The sequence below is a fragment of the Delphinus delphis genome, chromosome 12 (assembly GCF_949987515.2).
Source record: "Delphinus delphis chromosome 12, mDelDel1.2, whole genome shotgun sequence".
Taxonomy (NCBI): domain Eukaryota; kingdom Metazoa; phylum Chordata; class Mammalia; order Artiodactyla; family Delphinidae; genus Delphinus; species Delphinus delphis.
In genome coordinates, this window is record NC_082694.2 from 67768793 (window position 1) to 67795102 (window position 26310).

At 37.1% G+C, this 26310-nt stretch overlaps 1 protein-coding gene across 2 annotated transcripts in view; it reads right to left on the minus strand.

The window, feature by feature from the left end:
- SPDYA (speedy/RINGO cell cycle regulator family member A) overlaps positions 1–26310 on the minus strand; it is a 33741-nt gene that overhangs the window by 509 nt on the left and 6922 nt on the right. The window contains exons 4-6 of one of the 2 annotated variants that reach the window (XM_060026885.1): positions 24472–24557; positions 19789–19960; positions 13191–13488 (exon numbers count right to left, since the gene is read on the minus strand). In XM_060026885.1, coding sequence (XP_059882868.1) covers positions 13191–13488; positions 19789–19960; positions 24472–24557 — 556 coding nt within the window. Of the gene's footprint in view, positions 1–13190; positions 13489–19788; positions 19961–24471; positions 24558–25765; positions 26134–26310 lie in introns of those variants that run through there. The other variant, XR_009521472.1, reaches the window with a different exon arrangement.

Sequence of the window (26310 nt, forward strand, 5' to 3'; positions counted from 1 at the left end):
AGGGCTTATTATTATTCATAAGCACTATGAATAATGTTATTTACCATGTGCCTTACATTGTTTTAAGAACGTTATAATATCTTTTAATATGTGTAGCTCATCCTTAAGATTATCCACATTTTACAGATAAACATAAGCTTATAGTTATTATTTAAATATAGATGTTTTATAGGTTTTGAAGTAGTAGTGCCTGGGAGGATATATGCTACTTATCCCTTAGGCTAGAACTACTTAAAATAATGTACATATTCTAAATAACATTTTACATATTTTTCGTTCTGTGGAAAAATTTAGTCTAAAATCTCTGCCTTTTTAGACTTTACAGCCTATAGTAGAGATAGACATTAAATAATCACACAAATATAAAACTAAAACAGTTACAAATACTTCAGAGAAGTACAGGATTTAGTAGAGGTTTTGCTCTGATCAGGTAATTACCTATGCAAATGTCAATTGAGCTGAGACCTGAAGGGCAGGTAAGAGTTAACTACATCAGGGAAAATGAGAACAAAAAAGGCCAGTGATGGGGCTGACTGAAAGATAGGTAGGGGTCAGGCCATGGAGGATCTTGTAGACCTGTTAAGGAGTTTGTCTATCCTAAGAAAAATGGGGTGCTATTGAAAGATTTCATGAAGTAAGTGGTAACATGCTTAGATCTGTGTTTTGGAAAAAAATCACTCTGGTTGCATCTGGAGAACTGATTGAATCATAAGCGGAGTAGTCTTCTGGTACCATTTCTAAATGGTAAGTATCCGAACACTCATACAATAATAATGGCTTTAAAGTTTTCATAACATTTCCAGATCTATAGACGCTCTGATGTATATTTTTAGATTCCATCATGGAATACTCCCCTTTCTTCTGCCTTTCTATTTAACTACTAGTGAAATTCTGTCCTTCATTTATTGTTTTGAATGCAGGCCCTAATTGTACTTCTTGGAGAAGGGGCTGACTTAAGAGCAAAGAAAAGTTGTGCCTTCTCCTATTTCATGTAGAATGGCTTCTGTTCAGTACACTATGCTCAGTAGATGCTGAACTGAACAAGAGCTAACAGTGTCCATTCTAATAATGAGTTGAAAACCAAACTATATAAGCAAATAAACATTTATTTATATAGTTAATCAAAGTCCAGCTTAAGCCCTTTATCCATCTCTCCATTGAACACTAAGCATGTTTATAATCTGGCTTGTGGGACAGGTGCCTTCTTCTAAAGTTAGCTTTCTATGTTCATTTCTGGTTCTCATTTACCATAATATAAACTCCTAGAGATTTGTGAGTGGTTCACAGCTGTCTTCCCAGTAACTTCCAAAGGCCCTGACTTTTCCACCCAGTAAATCAGTAAAAGTTTGCTGATGGCTTGAAGCTTACACTGGATCAGGTGTTATTTCATCTGCTGACTTGGTTGTTCTAGGGGGAAATTTAAGTATATAGCTCGCAGGTTGTGGAAGACTTTGAGTTTAAACTTTATACTTCAGAGTCAGTAGGGAACTTCTGAAGTTTCCATGGTCATGTAAAAGCAGATACTTTTTAAAAGTTAGTCTGTTAGTGGTGTCTGAGTATTTAAAGGAAGGAAAATATTAAATCAGAAATGTCATAGTAATACATAGTATACAACTATGAGGTGATCTGTATTAATATACAACTATGAGGGGTGGAAAAGGGGCAAGTGTAAAAAAATATTGTGAAGGAAGAACCAGATAAGTTGGTGGTTCATTGGATGTAGAGGGAGAGAAGCTATATATATTCAAACTTTCATCTACTGTTCAGGCAAACAACTACTGTTTGCCTTATTTCTCTGGGCAAACAGGATTCAGCCCAGCTCATAAATAACTTCCTTGGAACAGCCTTCACTATGTCTCTCACCCTACAGAATTGATTCTGAAATCTTTTGTGCTCATAAATGTTGACCATATAGTTAGCATTGCCTTTATCACATCATTAATTTATAAGCCCTGATTATGCCTTCGTTAAGGATTTTAAATTGGGATGACTAGAACAGTGGTAATGACAAAAGTAAATAAGGAAGTTCAGAGAAGGATTTATTTCTGAGGAAAAATTCTTTGGTTTTAGATTGCATAATGGAATGTCTTGTGCCTGCCTACGTGACCCAGGACTAAGGTTTGGTATACTGCTTTTTTCCCTTGGCTTCACTCTAAAATCTGGGGAGTCCTCAGATAATACATAATAATATGTACCCATGTCTCAGATATACTAGCCTAGGTTAAGACAGCATAAGGTAAAGAGAAACAATATAGTTCAGTAAGTATAAAAATGTGCTGTCTATTCAGATAGAACTGGGTTCTCATCTTGCTGTTTTCATTGTTGCTGTTTTACTTTGCAGCTGTGACTTTTCTGAGTTTGTTTCTTCATCAGTAAAATGAATGTCATAGTGGCACTTCAGGATTTCTTGTGGGGGGTCAGGTGTTAAATGAGACTACCTTCATAAGGTGGCTAGCACGTGATTGGTGATTGTGATGCATGTAAGTTTGTAAAGAATGCCTCATCTATCTCATCTCTCTCATCTATCTCCCATCTATCTATCTCCCACAACCTTATCAAAATCAACTATTTTATTCTTAGTAAATGTCATAAACATGTTTATGTAAAACTTGTTCATTGAACGTGTTGTTTTGAGAAAAAATCTTAAGGCAGAAAAACATGTTTTTAACCTGAAAAGCAAGAAGTTGCTTGCGTTTGAAAGAAGGATGGAAGCATCGATACCAGCTATTGGTAAGTTTTATCATAAAAGCCTAAGCAGAGCATCAGCTCTTTGTGTCTCTCCTGGAGAATGAATTGAGTTGTCTGTAGCCACAAACCTTAGGTGATTCCAACCACCTTATATAGACTGGAGGAAGAAAGTTTTGCTGGTAGAGGCCATTTACTGAGCATCAAAACAGCTGCTGAGGCAGTAAGAGACCACTGTTCCTGATAATACCATGTTACCCTTAATCCTCTCCACCCCCCGTTAGCCCACTGACTTGTTAAGCCTACTGAGGGAAAATGAATGTAAACGTTTATTGGTCAAGTGTATGTATGACCAATAATTTTTCTTTGTATTGCCTACCCTCTGTCATCCTGAAACAATAGGTTTTACATTTAACCTTGAATTCCCACTCAGAACAAAACACAAATGAGTAAATACTTATTTCTTCCTGTAAAGGACCTATATATCCTAAACCAGGGTGTCAGGGCTTTCGTCCAGGGACAGGAAGAAAGCACAGTTCCATTTACAACTGCCCTAAGTCAAGTGCCCCACTTTTCATCCAAAATCCCTCAAAGACCTGCTTTCCTTTTTTTCCTCGAAGCAAGCTGACTAGCAGAGCCCCTTACACCCTGGGTGCACTCTGATTTCCCATTGAAATATCAAAGCCTAAACATAGGGTGTGACTACTTTTGATATCTAAGGCATTAGTTTGAATAAAATATAAGTGCTTCTGTTCTGCTTTCGTTAAATATGTGTTCAAATTATGGTTGGAATTCTCTCCCAGTTCACTCCATACAACCTTTCATCAGGGACTTTGTTCTTTTTTTTTTTGTTTAATCTAATTTATTTTTTTATACAGCAGGTTCTTATTAGTCATCAATTTTCTACACATAAGTGGATACATGTGAATCCCAATCGCCCAATTCATCCCACCACCACCACCACTTCCCCGCGGCTTTCCCTCCTTGGTGTCCATACGTTTGTTCTCTACATCTGTGTCTCAATTTGTGCCCTGCAAACCGGTTCATCTGTACCATTTTTCTAGGTTCCACATATATGCATTAATATACGATATTTGTTTTTTTCTTTCTTAGTTCACTTTGTATGACAGTCTCTAGATCCATCCACGTCTCAACAAATGACCCAATTTCATTCCTTTTTATGGCTGAGTAATATTCCATTGTATATATGTAGCACATCTTCTTTATCCATTCGTCTGTCAATGGGCATTTAGGTTGCTTCCATGACCTGGCTATTGTAAATAGTGCTGCAATGAACATTGGGGTGCATGTGTCTTTTTGAATTATGGTTTTCTCTGGGTATATGCCCAGTAGTGGGATTGCTGGATCATACGGTAATTCTACTTTTAGTTTTTTAAGGAACCTCCATACTGTTCTCCATAGTGGCTGTATCAATTTACATTCCCACCAACAGTGCAAGAAGGTTCCCTTTTCTCCACACCCTCTCCAGCATTTGTTGTTTGTAGATTTTCTGATGATGCCCATTCTAACTGGTGTGAGGTGATACCTCATTGTAGTTTTGATTTGCATTTCTGTAATAATTAGTGATCTTGAGCAGCTTTTCATGTGCTTCTTGGCCATCTGTATGTCTTCTTTGGAGAAATGTCTGTTTAGGTCTTCTGCCCATTTTTGGGTTGGGTTGTTTGTTTAATATTGAGCTGCATGAGCTGTTTATATGTTTTGGAGATTAATCCTTTGTTGATTCGTTTGCAAATGTTTTCTCCCATTCTGAGGGTTGTCTTTTTGTCTTCTTTATGGTTTCCTTTGCTGTGCAAAAACTTTGAAGTTTCATTAGGTCCCATTTGTTTATTTTTGTTTTCATTTCCATTACTCTAGGAGGTGGGTCAAAAAGGATCTTGCTGTGATTTATGTCAAAGAGTGTTCTTCCTATGTTTTCCGCTAAGAGTTTTATAGTGTCTGGTCTTACATTTATAAGTCTTTAATTCATTTGGAGTTTATTTTTGTGTATGGTGTTAGGTAGTGTGCTAATTTCATTCTTTTACATATAGCTCTCCAGTTTTCCCCGCACGACTTATTGAAGAGGCTTTCTTTTCTCCATTGTATATCTTTGCCTCCTTTGTCATAGATTAGTTGACCATAGGTGCGTGGGTTTATCTCTGGGCTTTCTATCTTGTTCCATTGATCTGTGTTTCTGTTTTTGTGCCAGTACCATATTGTCTTGATTACTGTAGCTTTGTGGTATAGTCTGAAGTCAGGGAGCCTGATTCCTCCAGCTCCGTTTTTTCCCCTCAAGACTGCTTTGGCTATTCGGGGTCTTTTGTGTCTCCATACAAATTTTAAGATTTTTTTGTTCTAGTTCTGTAAAAAATGCCATTGGTAATTTGATAGGGATTGCATTGAATCTGTAGATTGCTTTGGATAGTATAGTCATTTTCACAATACTGATTCTTCCAATCCAAGAACATGGTATATCTCTCCATCTGTTGGTATCATCTTTAATTTCTTTTATCAGTGTCTTATAGTTTTCTGCATACAGGTCTTTTGTCTCCCTAGGTAGGTTTATTCCTAGGTATTTTATTCTTTTTGTTGCTATGGTAAATAGGAGTGTTCCCTTAATTTCTCTTTCAGATTTTTCATCATTAGTGTAGAGGAATGCAAGAGATTTCTGTGCATTAATTTTGTATGCTGCAACTTTACCAAATTCATTGATTAGTTCTAGTAGTTTTCTAGTGGCATCTTTAGGATTCTCTATGTATAGTATCATGTTATCTGCAAACAGTGTCAGTTTTACTTCTTTTTTTCCAATTTGTATTCCTTTTATTTCTTTTTCTTCTCTGATTGCCATGGCTAGGACTTCCAAAACTATGTTGAATAAGAGTGGCAAGAGTGGACATCCTTGTCTTGTTCCTGATTTAGAGGAAATGCTTTCAGTTTTTCACCATTGAGAATGACGTTTGCTGTGGGTTTGTCATAGATGGCCTTTATTATGTTGAGGTAGGTTCCCTCTATGCCCACTTTCTGGAGGGTTTTTATTATAAATGGGTGTTGAATTTCTCAAAAGCTTTTTCTGCATCTATTGAGATGATCCTATGGTTTTTATTCTTCAATTTGTTAATATGGTGTATCACATTGATTGATTAGCATATATTGAAGAATCCTTGCATCCTTGGGATAAATCCCACTTGATCATGGTGTATGATCCTTTTAATGTGTTGTTGGATTCTGCTTGCTAGTATTTTGTTGAGGATTTTTGCATCTATATTCATCAGTGATATTGGTCTATAATTTTCTTTTTTTGTAGTATCTGTTTCTGGTTTTGGTGTCAGGGTGATGGTGGCCTCATAGAATGAGTTTGGGAGTGTTCCTTCCTCCTCAGTTCTTTGGAAGAGTTTGAGAAGGATGTGTGTTAGCTCTTCTGTAAATGTTTCATAGAATTCACCTGTGAAGCCATCTGGTCCTAGACTTTTGTTTGTTGGAAGATTTTTAATCACAGTTTCAATTTCGTGACTTGTGATTGGTCTGTTCATATTTTCTATTTCTTCCTGGTTCAGTCTTGGGAAGTTATACCTTTCTAAGAATTTGTCCATTTCTTCCAGGTTGTCCATTTTATTGGCATAGAGTTGCTTGTAGTAGTCTCTTAGGATGCTTTGTATTTCTGCGGTGTCTGTTGTAACTTCTCCTTTTTCATTTCTAATTTTTTTTTTTTTTTTTTTTTTTGCGGTACGTGGGCCTCTCACTATTGTGGGCTCTCCCGTTGCGGAGCACAGGCTCCGGACGCGCAGGCTCAGCGGCCATGGCTCACGGGCCTAGCTGTTCCGCAGCATGTGGGATCTTCCTGGACCTGGGCACGAACCCGCATCCCCTGCATCGGCAGGCGGACTCTCAACCACTGCGCCACCAGGGAAGCCCATTTCTAATTTTATTGATTTGAGTCCTCTCCCTCTTTTTCTTGATGAGTCTGACTAATGGTTTATCAATTTTCTTTATCTTCTCAAAGAACCAGCTTTTAGTTTTATTGATCTTTGCTATTGTTTTCTTTGTTTCCATTTCATTTATTTCTGCTCTGATCTTTATGATTTCTTTCTTTCCGCTAACTTTGGGTTTTGTTTGTTCTTCTTTCTCTAGTTCCTTTAGGTGTAAGGTTAGATTGTTTGAGATTTTTCTTGTTTCTTGAGGTAGGCTTGTATAGCTATAAACTTCCCTCTTAGAACTGCTTTTGCTGCATCCCATAGGTTTTGGATTGTCGTGTTTTCATTGTCATTTGTCTCTAGGTATTTTTTGATTTCTTCTTTGATTTCTTCAGTGATCTCTTGGTTATTTAGTAACGTATTGTTTAGCCTCTACGTGTGTGTGTCTTTTTTACAGTTTTTTCCCTGTAATTCATTTCTAATCTCATAGCGTTGTGGTCAGAAAAGATGCTTGATATGATTTCAGTTTTCTTAAATTAACTGAGGCTTGATTTGTGACCCAAGATGTGATCTATCCTGGAGAATGTTTCGTGCACACTTGAGAAGAAAGTGTAATCTGCTGTTTTTGGATGGAATGTTCTATAAATATCAGTTAAATCTATCTGGTCTATTGTGTCATTTAAAGCTTGTGTTTCCTTATTTATTTTCATTTTGGATGATCTGTCCATTGGTGTAAGTGAGGTGTTACAGTCCCCCACTAGTACTGTGTTACTGTCGATTTCCTCTTTTATAGCTGCTAGCAGTTGCCTTATGTATTGAGGTGCTCCTATGTTGGGTGCATATACATTTATAATTGTTATATCTTCTTCTTTGATTGATCCTTTGATCATTATGTAGTGTCCTTCCTTGTCTCTTGTAACATTCTTTATTTTAAAGTCTATTTTTTCTGATATGAGTATTGCTACTTCAGCTTTCTTTTGATTTCCAGTTGCATGGACTATCTTTTTCCATCCCCTCACTTTCATTCGTATGTGTCCCTAGGTCTGAAGTGGGTATCTTGTGGACAGCATATATATGGGTCTTGTTTTTGTATCCATTCAGCCAGCCTGTGTCTTTTGATTGGAGCATTTAATCCATTTACATTTAAGGTAATTATCGATATGTATGTTCATATAACCATTTTCTTAATTGTTTTAGGCTTGTTTTTTAGGTCCTTTTCTTCTCTTGTGTTTTCCACTTAGAAAAGTTCCTTTAGCATTTGTTGTAGAGCTGGTTTGGTGGTGCTGAATTCTCTTAGCTTTTGCTTATCTGTAAAGCTTTTGATTTCTCCATAGAATCTGAATGAGATCCTTGCCGGGTATAGTAATCTTGGCTGTAGTTTCTTCCCTTTCATTACTCTAAGTATATCATGCCACTCCCTTCTGGCTTGTAGAGTTTCTGCTGAGAAATCAGCTGTTAACCTTATGGGAGTTCCTTTGTATGTTATTTGTCATTTTTCCCTTGCTGCTTTCAATACGTTTTCTTTGTCTTTAATTTTTGCCAATTTGATTACTATGTGTCTCGGTGTGTTCCTCCTTGAGTTTATCCTATATGGGACTCGCTGCACTTCCTGGACTTGGGTGGCTATTTCCTTTCCTGTGTTAGGGAAGTTTTCGACTATAATGTCTTCAAATATTTTCTCTGGTCTTTTTTCTCTCTCTTCTCCTTCTGGGACCCCTATAATGCAAATGTTGTTGTGTTTAATGTTGTTGCAGAGGTCTCTTAGGCTGTCTTCATTTCTTTTCATTCTTTTTTCTTTTTTCTGTTCCACAGCAGTGAATTCCACCATTCTGTCTTCCAGGTCAGTTATCCGTTCTTCTGCCTCAGTTATTCTGCTACTGATTCCTTCTAGTGTATTTTTCATTTCAGTTACTGTATTGTTCATCTCTGTTCTTTAATTCTTCTAGGTCTTTGTTAAACTTTTCTTGCATCTTCTCGATCTTTGCCTCCATTCTTTTTCCGAGGTCCTGGATCATCTTCACTATCATTATTCTGAATTCTTTTTCTGGAAGGTTGCTTATCTCCACTTCATTTAGTTGTTTTTCTGGGGTTTTATCTTGTTCCTTCATGTGGTACATAGCCCTCTGCCTTTTCATCTTGTCTGTCTCTCTCTGAATGTGATTTTTGTTCCACAGGCTGCAGGATTGTAGTTCTTCTTGCTTCTGCTGTCTGCCCTCTAGTGGATGAGGCTATCTAAGAGGCTTGTGCAAGTTTCCTGATGGGAGGGACTGGTGCTGGGTAGAGCTGACTGTTGCTCTGGTGGGCAGAGCTCAGTAAAACTTTAATCTGCTTGACTGCTGATGGGTGGGGCTGGGTTCCCTCCCTGTTGGTTGTTTGGCCTGAGGCAACCCAACACTGGAGCCTACCTGGGCTCTTTGGTGGGGCTAATGGCAGACTCTGGGAGGGCTCACTCCAAGGAGTTCTTCCCAGAACTTATGCTGCCAGTGTCCTTGTCCCCATGGTGAGCCACAGCCACCCCCCACCTCTGCAGGAGACCCTCCAACACTAGCAGGTAGGTCTGGTTCAGTCTCCCCTGGGGTCACTGCTCCTTCCCCTGGGTCCCAATGCGCACACTACTTTGTGTGTGCCCTCCAAGAGTGGAGTCTCTTTCTCCCCTAGTCCTGTTGAAGTCCTGCAATCAAATCCCGCTAGCCTTCAAAGTCTGATTCTCTAGGAATTCCTCCTCCCATTGCCCGACCCCCAGGTTGGGAAGCCTGACGTGGGGCTCAGAACCTTCACTCCAGTGGGTGGACTTCTGTAGTATAAGTGTTCTCCAGTTTGTGAGTCACCCACCCAGCAGTTATGGGGTTTGATTTTACTGTGATTGCGCCCCTCCTACTGTCTCATTGTGGGTTCTCCTTTGTCTTTGGATGTGGGGTATCTTTTTTGGTGAGTTCCAGTGTCTTCCTGTCGATGATTGTCCAGCAGCTAGTTGTGATTCTGGTGTTCTCACAAGAGGGAGTGAGAGCACGTCCTTCTACTCCGCCATCTTGGTTCAGGGCCAGGGACTTCGTTCTTAATGCTTTCACCAATTCTTTAGTCCTTAGCAATCTGCTAGAAGACTTCTGTGGCAGCTTATTTTCACTACTGAAGGCAGGATTTCATCAAAGGGGGTAGCAAAGCATCACAGGAATTCAGGTTGTAGTAGAGTCAAACCGGGGTTCAAGTGTCACTCTCTCAGTCATCTTGGGCAAATGATTTAACCTCTCTAAGCCTCTGTTTCCTTATGTACAAAGTGGAGATACTAGTATTTACCTTGGGGTTGGCTGTGAATATTAAGTGAGGTTATGAATGTAAAATCCTTAACACATTGCATGGAACATTTTAAATATCTAGTAAATCTTACCTGTTATGAGGATCAAAGACTGTAGGCAAAGGGGCTAGGAGAGAGGGGAAGGATGCTAAAAGGAAACTCTTATTATTTAGCCTATGATAGACCCTATTTACTTTCAAATATGAGTGAACAAATAAAAATGCTTGGAGGTGTTACAAGGGAAGAGACTATACTGTCAGTCAAATTTGTTCAGTGATTACTATGGCCAGGGAATGGAACAGAAATAGGCAAGACCCCTACCTTCAGGAGTCTTAAGAGTCTAGTTTCTCAGTAAAACTTCAGTAGCCACTGCTAATCTCATAAGAATGTGGTAAAAATAAATAGGTGAAACTCTGAAATAATGTGAGTCTCATTATAGAATTAGAGAGAACCATAAGAAATCTGCCAGTCCCATCTTCAGATGGGTGAAAATCTGGGACAAAGGCATTATAAGAAGTAAAAAGGATCACTGCTGGTAGAATGTCATTCTGGTTCTGTTTCAAATCGAGAAATGTCAGAGAAGTACTCAACCTTTATAAATAATAATTTAAATGAAAATTAGGGTGTGGTTGACAAAGTATTTCCAGTTCATGCGATTATTTTCAAATTAATATAAAATACCATTGTTCAAAACCACTTAAATCCCAACAAAACAGAAATATGCAAATAAATTGTGGTACTTATAGCATGTCATGACTAAAAATCAGGTTTTCAAAGACTAAATAATGACATCGGGAAATGCTTTATGGGAAGTGAAAAAAAAAGCAAGCATAGATACATTATGGTTCTATTTTTGAAAATAGAAATAGAAAAGTGTATAGTATTACAAAGCTATAGTAACCAAAACAGTATGGTATTGGCATAAAAACAGACACGTAGATCAGTGGAACAGAATGGAGAGCCCAGAGATAAATGCACACGTATGGTTAATTTATGATAAAGAAGTCAAAAATATATTGGGAAAAGATAGTCTCTTCAATAAATGGGGTTGGAAAAACTGGACAGCCACATGTGAAAGAATGAAACTGGACCACTATCTTTCACCATGCACAAAAATTAATTCAAAATGGATTAAAGACTTGAATGTAAGACCTGAAACCACAAAACTCCTAGAAGAAACAGTGGGTAAGGTCCTTGACATTGGTCTTGGCAACTGTTGTTTGGATTTCACACCAAAAGCAAAGGCAACAAATGCAAAAATAAACAGTGGGACTACATCAAACTAAAAAGCTTCTGTACAGTATAGGAAACCATCAACAAAATGAAAAGGCAACCTACCAAATGGGAGAAAATATTTGCAAATCATGTATCTGACAAGGGGGTTAATATCCAAAATATATAAAGAACTCATACAACTCAACAGAAAAAAAAATCCAATTAAAAAATGGTCAGGGCTTCCCTGGTGGCTCAGTGGTTGAGAGTCTGCCTGATGCAGGGGACACGGGTTCGTGCCCTGGTCCAGGAAGATCCCACATGCCACGGAGCGGCTAGGCCTGTGAGCCATGGCTGCTGAGCCTGCGCGTCCGGAGCCTGTGCTCTGCAACGGGAGAGGCCACAACAGTGAGAGGCCCGCGTACCGCAAAAAAAAAAAAATGGGCAGAGGAAATGAATAGACATTTTTCCAAAGAAGACATACAAGTGGCCAACAGGTACATGAAAAGGTGTTCAACATCACTAATTAGTAGGGAAATACAAATTAAAACCACAATGAGATATCATCTCCCACCTGTTAGAATGGCTGTTAAGAAATAACAAGTGTTGGTGAGGATGTGGAGAAAGGGAACACTTGTGCACTGCTGGATGCAGCCACCATGTACAACAGTATGGCGGTTCCTAAAAAAGTTAAAAATAGAACTACCATATGTTCCAGCAATTCCACTTCTGGGTATTATCTGAAGGAAACAAAATCACTATCTTGAAAATATACCTGCACACTCACACCTATGTTCAGTGCAGCATTATTTGCAATAGTCAAGACATGAAACGGAAACAACTTAAGTGTCCATCAGTGGATGAATGGATAAAGAAAATGTGACTATCTTTTTATCTATCTATATATATCGATCTATATCTATCTATCTATATCTATATCTATCTATCTATCTATATATATATCTTAAAAAAGAAGGAAATCCTGCCATTTGTGACAACATGGATGGAACTTGAGGGCATTGTGCTAAGTGAAATAAGTGAGACAGAGAAAGGCAAATACTGTGTGATCTCACTTATAATATGTGAAATCTAAAAAAAGCTGAACTCAGGACTTTCCTGGTGGTCCAGTGGTTACAAATCCACTTTCCAATGCAGGGGACATGGGTTCGATCCCTGGTCAGGGAACTAAGATCCCACATGCCACGGGGCGACTGAGCCTGCGCACTCTGGAGCCTGTGCACCACAACTAGAGAGAAGCCTGCCCGCCGCAACGAAGAGCCCGCACGCTGCAACTAAGACCCGACACAGCCTAAATAAATAAATATTAAACAAAAATTAAAAATAAATTTAAAAACCTGAACTTATAGATACACCACCAAATGGTGGTTGCCAGAGGAGGCGGGGAGAGCAGGGGGAGTGGGTGAAGGTAGTGGAAAGTACAAATTTCCGGTAATAAGATAAATAAGTTCTGGGGATATAATCTACAGCATGGTGACTGTAGTTAACAAGATTGTATAAGTTAACAAGATTGTGTATTTGAGAGTTGCTAAGAGAGTGTATCTTAAAAGTTCTCATCACAAGAAAAAAAACCATAACTGTGTGGTGATGGATGTTAACTAAATTTATTGTGTTAATCATTATGTTATACACCTAAAACTAATACAGTGTTATATGTCAGTTTTATCCCAATTTTAAAAAGTGTGTAAAAGAAACCAATAGTTAATTACTGATAAAGCTGCATGGTGAGATTACAAGTAAATTTATTCTCTTCTTAAAACTTCTTTTGAATAAAATAAACATTTCAAAGAAAATGCTTCAGGCTCTTAAAATACTTGAGATCTATGGTGAATTAGGTTTCAGTTTAACAAAAGTCACATTAAAAATCTCTTAGTTTAGGTAAGCTACCACAAAACAATACCAAGACAAAAAGTAGTACTTGAAAAGGGGAAAACTTTCAATACTACTTTAACTCATATTGTTGTAGTATATAAATAATTATGTCCTCCTGCCTATAAGGCCTACTGGTCAATAGATAACTTGGATTTATTAATAACATTCATAGATCTAATTCTGACATATCTCTTAAGTCATACCTTGAAAACAGCTATAAGCTTGAGAAGGATCAACTATTATGTCCATTGGGAATGAGTTGTGTGATTCCTGAGAATGTTTCTCCACCACCTCTACTGTATCACTGGATGAAGATGATGATGAAGACAATCCCAGTCTAACGTATCTTCCTTTTCTACCACAGAGTGAACAATCTACCGGTGTGGCACTAGGTCCCCGGGGCAGTTGAACTTCATCTCTGTGGTAGTTTCTAACAGCTCCACTGTGATGCACAGAGCGTTCTCGTTGCCATATATAATGGGTTGGAGCAATGGCCATAACCTATGGTGGAAAGCTTTCTTTTAGAATTTTAATAAGATTTTAAAATTTAGTAAAATTAAGAACAAAAATTATAAATCAAGAACAAGCTACCTGTAAAACTAGATCTAAAAATCTGTCACCGATTTTTTTTTTTTTTTTTTTAGAAAAAAAGCATTTCCAGATAAGGCAATATTACCTATAAAGTGATTCATTGCTTGGATCCGTAAGATAATAATTGACAAAGTATTTAAATTATTTCAAACAGGAAATAGAACTGAAGCAACCTTCCAGGTTGTTCAATTCTGGATATTATAGGTTTGGGAAAAATAATACAGTTAGTCCAAAACAATACATAATTCTCTGGAATGTACTGGGTTGAAAACAATATTTTTAATTGAGGTTTCCAGCTATGTATGTGAGGCTAATCTTAACATGTTTGCAATCACAGCAAGAGATATGGTGAATGAAAACACAGGTTAAGGTGCTTAACCTCTCGGTTCCTATTCTCTTGTCTGTGGTATGGAGAGAATAATGGTGTCTATTGCAGAGGGTTGTTGCAAGGATTAGATGAGGGATTATTCAGAAAGTACTCAAGATTCCACACTACCTCTCAGGCATTGTTCTCTAAGGTCGGTTAGAGAACACACTGCCTTTAGAGTCAGGATAGACTTAGTTTCTTATTCTGGCTCTGCCACTTCCTAGTTGTATGATACTTTGCAAGTTACTTAACCTTTCTGAGCCTCAATATCTTCATATGGAAAACTGGGGATACCATCTGCCTCATAGGATTGTCCTGAAGGTTAAATATGTGTAAAATCCTTATCACATAGTAAACATCTGGCGAATGATAGCCATTTAAGACAAGCTAGCGAAGTGTACCTACCTGCTGACCTCATGGTGTCTAAAACTTCTAAACAGAATGTTAGAATGTTACTTCTAAGCAAAAATGTTTAGTTGCAGTTATCAGTGACCCAAGGTAAATGAGAATTGTAGAATTTGAGAGCTAGACAGTGCTTTTAAAAAAATTATTTTATTCAAGTATCTAGACAAAATTATTATTCAAAAAAGACAGACAGTGCTTTATTAATTGCCTAGATGAGTGATTTTCAAACTGGTTTGAGGAGCCCTAGGCTTCACAGACAACATTAGGGGTCGCAGGAGGGGCTAAGGGAAGACACAGCAGGTGGAGGACCTCAATTTGGGGGATTGTGTGTAAAATTTTGTTTGGAAAGAAGCCTTCTGCTGTTAAGAATGACAACCTTAAAACCCCCAGATTAAAGCTGATTCCCTCAGAAAATAGGGTTATTGTGCCTCCCCCAAGACAATGCATAAAGAATACTAGCAACCCTAATTTTTAAAGTGTACTTTAGGATTGGATTTATTTTATAATCTACTTCTTAAATCCTTCAAAACAGTTTTCAACCAAAGACATGTAATAAAGTTATATATCTTTTAAAAGGTAGAAGTAAATAAAGATATTAACTCTAAATATACACATTTCTATGCCAATGTAAAACTGGGTGCAGAGATACCCAAGGTGAGGAAGTAGAATATCAAATTTTCTTATTCCTTCCATATTTATCTACTATTTTTCTCAATATTTCTGTTTTTATTGCTCATGTCTGGAATGTCCTTTCCCTTTATTTGTCTTAGTATTTCTTTTCCTTCAATGCCCAACATAAGTCCCACCTTTCTAGAAACTCCAGCTTTCAGATTTTCTTGTTTTATTATTAATGCTATATTAGGACTCAGCATGTAAATGTTAGCACTCAGATGTACCTTTTTTTTTTTTTTTTTTTTGCAGTACGCGGGCCTCTCACTGTTGTGGCCTCTCCCATTGCGGAGCACAGGCTCCGGACGCACAGGTTCAGCGTCCATGGCTCACAGGCCCAGCCGCTCCACGGCATGTGGGATCTTCCCGGACCGGGGCATGAACCCGTGTCCCCTGCATCGGCAGGCGGACTCTCAACCACTGCGCCACCAGGGAAGCCCCAGATGTACCTTTTTATGCATGTAACCTATTCTGCCGAAAGCCCCCTCTGGACAGGAATAGTTTCTCATACACCGCTTTCAAATGCCTTCTCCACAATATTATGCAGTCATTAAATATTTTTTAATGATAGATGAAAATATTTAAGAATTAGAGGCCACTAACATTAGGAGCCTTCAGCAATATGATTTTTGTAGGAATCCTATATAGCAAAGTCTAGTGAAAAGAGCAGAGGGAAATATGAAGTAAAGGGCACAATATAGAAGATTTGGTACTGTTCTTTCTGCAATAAGCTAGACATCGTAGTCTCTCCACATGTTAACCCACCTAGAAAAATGCATGCACACTTACCTATTATGCTATTTAATTCCTGAGATAACATAATAGATATAAGTGCACTTTCTAAACTAACCAACATAAGAGATGGAGGCTAGATGTCAGAGAAAACAGAACACTGGGAAGCCATTAGATGTGAAGTCAAGTTCTGGCTCTGCCACTTAACTGATATATGATCTTGAGTAAATCTCAACCTCCTTGGTCCTCACAAGTATTTTTGTAAAGATAAGAAGATAATTTATATGAAAATATAAATTTGTAAAGCACAATGCAAGTGTATATTATAATTACTGTAAGCCAGTTTGTGGCTACTATCATAACTTGAGTTTATTTTAGGATATGTGACTAAAAAATGGGTTGACAGTATGCCAGTACTGGACTCTTAATAACAAATGCATAGAAAACTAAATTTCTAACAGCATGTCTTGCTACTATAATGCAGCAAACTTCAGGGCAAGGATGATGTAATACTTCTTTATAATAAACCTCCACAACACTGAACTTAGTGTCTTACTCATAAATTAGCTGTTAAATGAATACTTAAGAGAACAGGATAAAATCTACTAGGTAATTTCTTTTTCTGTACACCAATATGATTCAAATGTACCTGGTTGGAACAATCAAAAAAAAAAAGATCTTATCTTTATCTAGCTTATCTATCTGGATAAGGGTCAGTGCTAGGTGAGCTCGGTAAAGAATTATTTTTTGGAGGGCTTCCTTGGTGGCGCAGTGGTTGAGAATCTGCCTGCTAATGCAGGGGACACGGGTTCGAGCCCTGGTCTGGGAGGATCCCACATGCCGCGGAGCAACTAGGCCTATGAGCCACAAGTACTGAGCCTGCGCGTCTGGAGCCTGTGCTCCACAAGAGAGGCCGCGATAGTGAGAGGCCCGTGCACCACGATGAAGAGTGGCCCCCGCTTGCCACAACTAGAGGAAGCCTTCGCACAGAAACGAAGACCTAACACAGCAAAAATAAATAAATTAATAAATTCCTACCCCCAACATCCAAAAAATAAAAGAATTGTTTTTTTAAATTTTATTGATTTTTGGCTGCATTGTTGCTGCACACGGGCTTTCTCTAGTTGCGGCGAGTGGGGGCTACTCTTCGTTGTGGTGCACAGGCTTCTCATTGCGGTGGCTTCTCTTTGCTGCAGAGCACGGGCTCTAGGCATGCGGGCTTCAGTAGTTGTGGCACATGGGCTTAGTTGCTCCGCGGCATGTGGGATCTTCCCAGACTAGGGCTCGAACCCATGTCCCCCACATTGGCAGGCGGATTCTTAACCGCTGCACCACCAGGGAAGCCCAAGAATTGTTTTATAGTTTTGTTTATTTAAAAAAAGTTTTTAATCAAGTATAGTTGATATACAATGTTTCAGGTGTACAGCAAAGTGATTCAGTTATATATTTTTTCAGATTCTCTTCCATTATTGGTTACTACAAGATATTGAATATAGTTCCCTGTGCTATACATTAGGTCCTTGTTGTTGTTTGTCTTCACAGATAAGAAGGTATGAAAAAGAATCAGAAGCTTTAAGTTCCATTCATTCTGTCAGTCAGCTATATTTACTGAGCGCCTACAAGTCAGGCACTGTTACTGCATTCCTCTCTCCCTTCATCCCTAGGCAACCACTTTCTGTCACTTTGGATTATATATTCTTTACAGTTGATATAAATGAAACCATACAATATGTGGTCCTTTGGGGACTGGCTTCTTTCATTTAGCATAATGTTTTCAGGGTTCATCCACTTTGTAACATGTATCAGTACTTTATTCCTTTTAATTGTCAAGTAATATATCATTGTATAGATATTCTGTCGATCCATTAATTAGCTGCTGGACATTTCGACTGTTTTCACAACTATTGACTATTATGAATAAGGCTGCTTGCTATGAACATTCATGCACAAGTTTTTGTGTGGACATAGTTTTCATTTCTGTTGAGTATAAAACTAGGAGTGGAATTGCTGGGTCACATGGTAACTCTGTTTAGCATTTTGAGGAAATGCCAGACTGTTTTCCAAAGCAACTACATGATTTTACAATCCCACCAGAAGTGTATAAGGATTCCAATTTCTCCACATCCTTACCAATACTTGTTATTGTCTGTCTTTTTTTAAAAAAAATTATAGTCATCCTAGTGGGTATAAAGTGATATCTCCTTGTGTTTTTGAGTTTGCCATTTTTCTGATGGCTAATGATGTTGAGCATCTTTTCATGTGCTTTTATGCCCATCTGAATATCTTTTTTGAAGAAATACATATTCAGATCCATATTCTTCATATTTTGAAGAAATACATATTCAGATCCTTTAAAAAATTGGGTTGTCTCTTTAATACTGAGTTGTAAGAGCTGTTTATATATTTTAGATATAAGTGCCTTATAAAACAGATGATTTGCAAAATTTTTCTTCCAGTTTGTGGGTTGTCTCTTCACTTTCTTAATGGTGTCCTTTGAAGAACAAAAGTTTAAAATTTTGATGATGTCCATTTTATCTATATTTCCTATTCTTGCTTGTGCTTCTGGTATTATATCTAAGAAACCTAATCCAAGGTCATGAAGATGTAACCCCTATGTTTTAAGATTTTTATAGTTTTTAGCTCTGAAGTCTCCCCTCAGGTCTGACACTAATCCATTAATTGGTTCCTTTGGCCTGTAGTCATTAAACTAGATATGACTTCATTTTTTTTTTTTTTTTTTTTTTTTTTGGCTGCGTTGGGTCTTCGTTGCTGCACGCGGGCTTTCTCTAGTTGCAGCGAGTGGGGACTACTCTTCTTTGCGGTGCGCGGGCTTCTCATTGCGGTGGCTTCTCTTGTTGCGGAGCACGGGCTCTAGGTGCGCAGGCTTCAATAGTTGCAGCATGCAGGCTCGGTAGTTGTGGCTACATGGGCCCTAGAGCACGCAGACTTCAGTAGTTGTAGCGTGTGGGCTCGGTAGTTGTGGCTCGTGGGCTCTAGAGCAGAGGTCCCCAACCTTTTTGGCACCAGGCACTGGTTTCATGGAAGACGATTTTTCCACTGGTGGGGGTGGATGGTTCAGGTGGTAATGCGAGCAATGGGGAGCGGCAGACAAAGCTTCGCTCACTCCCCCACTGCTCACTTACTGCTGTGTTGCTCAGTTCCTAACATGCTGTGGACCAGTACCAGGGGTTGGCGACCCCTGCTCTAGAGCGCAGGCTCAGTAGTTGTGGCGCATGGGCTTAGTTGCTCCACAGCATGTGGGTTCTTCCCGGACCAGGTATTGAACCTGTGTCCCCTGCATTGGCAGGCGGATTCTTAACCACTGCGCCACCAGGGAGTCCCATATGACTTCATTTAATTACAGCATTATCTAGCCCACATTTACCAAACTTCTTTGAACTAGTACTGGCTTATAGTGATCATTGCCTTCCATTTAATTTTCTACTCCAAATTTTTTTAGTTTGAAACATTAACTTTCTTTACTGAAAACCAGAACATTAGATAAAATAATCTTTTAACTTTTAGTGTCTTTCTGCTTTATATTAATAGAATCTGGCATCAAGGAAACTTTATGTATGCTTTATGAAAAGAGGTATAGTTTTTAAACTTATTTTATACCATGTAGTTCACATTTAACCTTGGGAACTTGAAATTTTGATACTTCAACAGAAATTATTTAATGGAAATTATTATTCAGCTCCAATGTTATTACCATGATGTATTTTGGAATGTGCATGCTATTCTTTCCCAATATACTGGTGATCTTTTTAGAGAAACACTCTAAAATAAAAATACTTTCTACAGAACTAGGCTGCTCTGAAAAACAGAAGTGACAATTTTTAATTATTGTGGTATAAAATTAAAACATCAACATTGTAATATAAAAGTTGTACTCATGGTAATCATCAAGGTTAATGGTTTACACTTCATATACAAAAAAAAAGTGAAACATTAGAAGCACATTAAAAAACATAAAAGGAAAACTACATAAAGAGAAGACAGAGATTATATATATAAAACGCATGTAAAAATCTTACCTCCTCACAGCATCGCCGGCTTACAATAGCCCTATAGTCAATTCTATCCCAGAGTTTGTCCCTTAACTTTAAGAAATCAGGGAATAATTTTCTCCAGTTTTTCCCTAAAGCCCATGGAAAAATTTCATATTTGGATTCTTCTTCATCTTCTTCAACTGTATTGGCCAGATACCTAGCAAAGAAGACCAACAACTCAAAAAAGAAATGGGTAAAGGACAGGAACAGACAGTTCACACACACACACACACACCCCAACTTGTTTATAAACACATAAAAGATGTTCAACCTTATGCATGATTAAAGAAAGGTAGGTCAAAAATAGAGATACAGTGAATTTTACCTTGTTGAGTTCTGGATACTTTTATATTCCTATCAATCTTGAGCTTTGCTCTGGGATGCAGTTATATGGAAACGGTCTGATCCTTTCAAGTCTTGCTTTCATGATTTGTTAGGTGGATCTGGAGCAATGTTCAGTCTAGGGCTAATTTCTCCCCACTAAGGCAAGACGTTCCTGAGTACTGTACTCAGTACTGAATTACTCAGTGTGAATTATAAGTTTTTTCAGTCTGGCTGGTGGGAACAGGCACTATTTCCAGCCCTGGGTGAATGTTAGTCACTGTGTTCCCTCTATTCTTACAGTCTTTCCCTACACTCAAATACCTGAGGGGGAATCAGGCATGCATAAAAGCAGGAAAACCGGACAGATAAGAAGAATCATCAGTCAATCAAAACTGACCCACATGATAGAAGTAACAGACAAGGATACTAAAACAGTTATAATTATTCCAGATGTTCAAAAAGATTAGACACATTGAAAGTATACCTCTAGAGATGAAAACTATGTGTACAATGAAAACTACATTGAGTGGGGTTAACAGCAGATTAAATTTTGCAGAGGAAAAGAATTGTGCATTGAAGACATAGCAATATAAACTATCTAAAATGAAACACAGAAAAAAGGAAACAAAAATAATGAACAGAGCATCAATAAGCTGCGAGACAACTTTAAGCAGCCTAATAAAGGTGAAATTGCAATCCCTAAAGGGTGGTGGCTGGACAGAAAAAACATTTGAAGAAATAATGACTGAAAATTTTCAAAATTTGATGAAAACTATAAACCCACAAAGAATCTCAGTGCACTCCAAAGCACAAAACATGAAGAAAATTATACTAAGGCATATCATAATTAATTACTTAGGACCAGTAATAAAGAGAAAATCTTAAAAGCAGTCAGAGAAAAAAAATAAGACATGTTAGATAACACAGGAACAGAGATAAGGATGGAGCAGATTTCCCACTGGAAACAATGCAAGCTCCATAGATGACTTTCTAAGAAAAACAGGCGACTCACAATAAAAAAAAATTACAAAACATACAAGGGAACAAGGCACCATGAACAGAAACAGTCCCTGAAGTGTGAAGATACTGGAATTAAGAGACAAACACCCAAGAAAAGGGGGTCTTAAAAGCAATCAGAAAGGAAGGCAAATGATCCCAAGTGGAAGGTTTGAGATGCAAGAAGGAATAGTAATCAAAGATATATAGATATATGGGCAAATCTAAACAAATGTTGAATTTATAAAACAACAATAATAATGTCTAACATTTTGGAGGGCATCAGGTAGAACTAATAGAATTGCAAAACAAGAGAATAGAAGTTGGGAAGAGTGATTAGAGTTAAAATGCTTAAGGGTCTTATAATTAAAAATAACTAGGGCAATTGCTAAAAGAATAGATATAGAATGTAAGATTTCCAAACATGTAGAGGAAAAAAAGTGTCAAAAGTAAAAATATTAAAATCTCAATCAAAAATAAGATTAAAATGGAGGGGAAAGAAGAAAGAAAAAAATGGGACATACACAAAATACACAACAAGATGGTAGGAAAAAATGCAAATATATAAGAAACAATAGAATATTATTCTGCAGTGAAAATGAAATGAACTATAGCTACATGTATCAATAGAAATGAATCTCAAAATAATATTATAAAGCAAAAGAAGAAAGTTACAGAAGAATGATAATGGTAATTATGGTGTATAATTATTTTATTATATAGCCCCCAAATAGGAATAACCAAATAATATATTATTTAGAGGTATATACATAGAATAAAGAAAAGTAAGAAAATGATTACTTGTGGAAGGGAGGGGGCTCTAATTGGGAAACTGTGTGCTGTGAGTTTCTAAGATTTTGGCAATGTTCTATTCTTGAGTCATGGGTACATGAGTATTTGTTTTGCTTCTATTCTTTTACACACACATACGTATACATTCCATATACTCTTTTGTAAATATTTCACATTAAAAAAATTTTAAAGGCACAGAAGTGTATAGTACATCTCTATTCATGTAATATACACACTGGTTCATATATAGAAAATTATTCTAGACACATACAGATGAAACTGTTAACTGTCCTTGAGGAGGGAGGTCAAGGTCTTGAGATATGAGGAAGACTTACTTTTTTTTTTTTTTTTTTTTTTTTTTTTTTTTGCGGTAGGCAGACCTTTCACTGTTGTGGCCTCTCCCATTGCGGAGCACAGGCTCCGGACGCGCAGGCTCAGCGGCCATGGCTCACGGGCCCAGCCACTCCGCAGCATGTGGGATCCTCCCGGACTGGGGCACGAACCCGCGCCCCCTGCATCGGCAGGCGGACTTTCAACCACCGCGCCACCAGGGAAGCCCCCAAGACTTACTTTTAATTGTATACCCTCCTATATATATTTTTTAACCATGTGCATATTCATATTTAGTTACATTAATATAAAATGAGTACGTACATATTTTTATCCTCCCTTAAAATAACTATTTTAATATTACCTTATATTACATTATATATATATATTACCTTATTATAAAGCACCTCATTGTTAAACCCATTCAGTTATATGAGTCAAATCATGTCCTTTGTGAAATTACATAAAGTAATTTCTCACTTAAGTATCCCTGAGAGTTCTTAGTAAACTGTAGATAGAGCTGGAGGTTGGCCCCTTTCATGCTTGCAGATTAATGAAAAATCTATAATGGACTATGGTACTCCAGTATCAGGACCACATTATTATTCTATTCTATATTAACAATTTTTCAGCCTCAAGGTAATGAAATATCTGTCTCTTACACATGTAAGTTGTCTTCTAATTTGAAATAGATTTTTCTTGGAGCAGAGTCCATTTCTTTTGCATAGGGTTAATTATGTTTATTCAAATAAAGAATTAAGAACCTCCTATGTCAGCCACTGAAGTATGCAAAAAAAGTAAGATACACATTCCTTGCCCTTAAGGAGTCTACAGTCAAGTAGAAAAGGCAATCAAGTATGAAATAAATACATAACTGAAAGAGGATATAGGAAAATGATAATAGAAATTCAGAGTGTTATAAGAATATATAGAAAGGAAAAGGAGTTGAGTTAGAACTGTGGCTGAGAAAATATTTAATGAGAACTATTGAGTGAGGTTATATCAAAAGAATGATTAGATATAAAAATGTAAATTATAATTCATGTTACTTTTCATATGGAGCTTATAATACAACATGCAACGCAACCTGACATGCTACTACACAGTGTAAGCTAACACAGTGCTTTGCTGGTAATAACATTACAAAACTTGTCAAATCCAATTTGGGGCATCTGGTAAGATTTAAATAAAGTTTCTTTTGGTTTGTTTTCAATTTTCACGTGAGAAAAAAAACTATAAAATAGATATTGCATCAACATACAGATATAATACTAAGAGACACGTAAACAGCAGCTTAGTGTTAAATGGCTGAATTTGGCCATTGGCAAGTCACACCTGAATTTGCTGATTAACTTTTGTGACCTTGGAAAGTACTTAATCTTCCTCAGTTTCAATTTCCCCATCTGTAAAATGGAGATAATTAAAAAAATGTATCTTATAGGGAAGATTAGATGAGTTTATAGAAAACACTTTTGTGGTACCTTGCACATATCAATATTAGCTAATACTATTATATTCCCCCCATTTAGCAATCATCAACTCAAATTTTATATTGAGTTCATATTTTCCTATGCATGGGGAAATGTGTCTGCTGAAAACATGCAGAGATAATTTCTTCTAGTCCTATTTCTTGAATCACTCTTTGATTCTGAATTAAACAGACTTTAAATAAATTCTTCAGTGCTAACGGTTGTTGTGGTATTCAATTTAAATATTTTTATATGTAGTTCCCTAGTTAGGTACTTAAAATTATATTCATATATTCCAAACTGCAGCATTATATCCAGGTACTAGGTAGAAAAGGTTTTGATATTGAGATGTCTAGAGCATTTTCCACAAGCTGTCCAGTGTAAAAGGGCAATAATGATAATTTTTACTATACATTACATTTCAAAGAGAATATTCTGGCTTTTAAAAAAATCTCTAAGTCCAAAAGAGGAAAATTTGGGATAATTTATGTGGAACACTATATAAATTATGGAAATGTGAAAGGTACAATACAAACTCAAGTGGAATACTGAATAATAAATGTTAGGCATATGGCAGGATAAGACCAGTGAAAAGAACATAAGAATATCCTATTAAAGTAAAAAAACATATAGCTTTTAAACAGGAAGGCCTATTCAAAGATATACATCAGGTTTTAAACAGCCTCTATTTTAAATAAGGTATTGTATATATTATAAATAACTAGCACAAAAATCACTTAGTAGAAAGCATACTTACAGAGCAATAAAGAAATTTATCCTGGTATGCTCATTTATAGTAAATTTAGCTCTCTTGAAATAAACAAAGGTCATAGCCAAAAGATACTATAGGGAAAAAAGTTAAAAGTTAATATTAATGTTTTGCTTTCATAGTAAAACTGCTTTAAAATAGTTATGTTTATAAGCTAAAATAAAGCATTATTTATCCTTATTATAGAATTAGCTATTTATTTGAGTCCTTATTTTTTGGCTTTCTTTAATCCATATGAACAGTGAGAAATAGTTCTGGGTCATTTATGATTAAATTATAATTTTATAATTATAATTTTAACCTCTAAATTTTATTATTGCCATCTATTCAGACCTATAGAGAAGCTGAAATAATAATCAAGTGAATAACCACACATCCTTCACCTAGATTCACCAATTGTTTTTCTGTTGCCACACTGGCTTGATGTATGTGTATATGCAAAAATTTTTCCCCTCAACCCTTTGAGTTAGTTGCAGACATCCATACTCACTTTTGAAAATAATTTTTGAAAAATAACTTCTAACCAGAAATTAGAACAACATGGCTCTATTTTCACTGGAATAAAAGTGTTTTAAATGTACTATTAGGAAGACATATGTCTAGCCTGCTATTAGGACCCATGCCAGGTTCTGCCGGTTCTGCAAGTTAAAAACAAGTTATGATACTGATATATTGATAATAGACTCCCTTTCATAAAATGCCTAATTCATGCTACCTTCACAGGTTTGGCCACAAAGGTGATTCCAAATTTTCAAGGTAACTTTCAGTAGAGGATTCTTGATATATTGAGTGTTAAGATACAGTACTCCTGGCTACTTTAAAGGCACTGCCCCCTGCTGTCCAACAACTTTAATTACTGTAAGGTGCTTAAATTTGTAAAATTTAAAACTTTAGAACTCCACATGAACTGGATATTTTACATTAAGGCATTACTGTCAATTTTTAAAAGCATCAGTGACACTGATTATGTTTAAAAAGATCTCACCTTTTAGAAGTACATCGTTAAATATTTATGGATAAAATGTTAGGATGTCTGGGATTTGCTTCAAAATAATCCACGTTTGGGGAGAGAGATTAGAAGAAATAAGAATGGCCATGAGTTGATCATTGTTTTAGCTGGATGACAGGCACATGGAGGGTCTTTGTTCTATTCTCTCTACTATAAGTTGTATGTTTGAAATTTTCTAAAAATTTTCAAAATTAAAAAAACCCTCTGATTTTATTTTTATCTTAAGCTTAAAATAAGAGTTCACATCAATATGAAATTAGTGGGTATTTAATCATGAGCTAGTCTTCTGTTCATTCCCTTTTCTGTTGGTTGGCACATTATTTATTTATTTATTTATTTTTGGTTGCTTTGGGTCTTCGTTGCTGCATGCCGGCTTTCTCTAGTTGCAGCGTGGGGGGGCTACTCCTCGTTGTGGTGCGCGGGCCTCTCACTGCGGTGGCCCCTCCCGTTGCAGAGCACGGGCTCCAGGCATGCAGGCCTCAGCAGTTGCAGCATGCAGGCTCAGTAGTTGTGTCTCGCGGGCTCCAGAGCGCAGGCCCAGCAGTTGTGGCACATGGGCGCAGATGCTCCACAGCATGTGGGATCTTCCCGGACCAGGGATCAAACCCATGTCTCCTGCATTGGCAGGCGATTCTTAACCACTGTGGCACCAGGGAAGTCCCATAGCATGTTATTTTAAATGTAATACGAAGTCATGCTGAATTTTCTGATATGACTAACTGGTCTAAGATGACATTTATAAAGCTGAAATTCTAACTGATCAGCTAAACCTAAATAGTATAGAAACATCACAATCCCTAGTATATAAGTCAGCATCA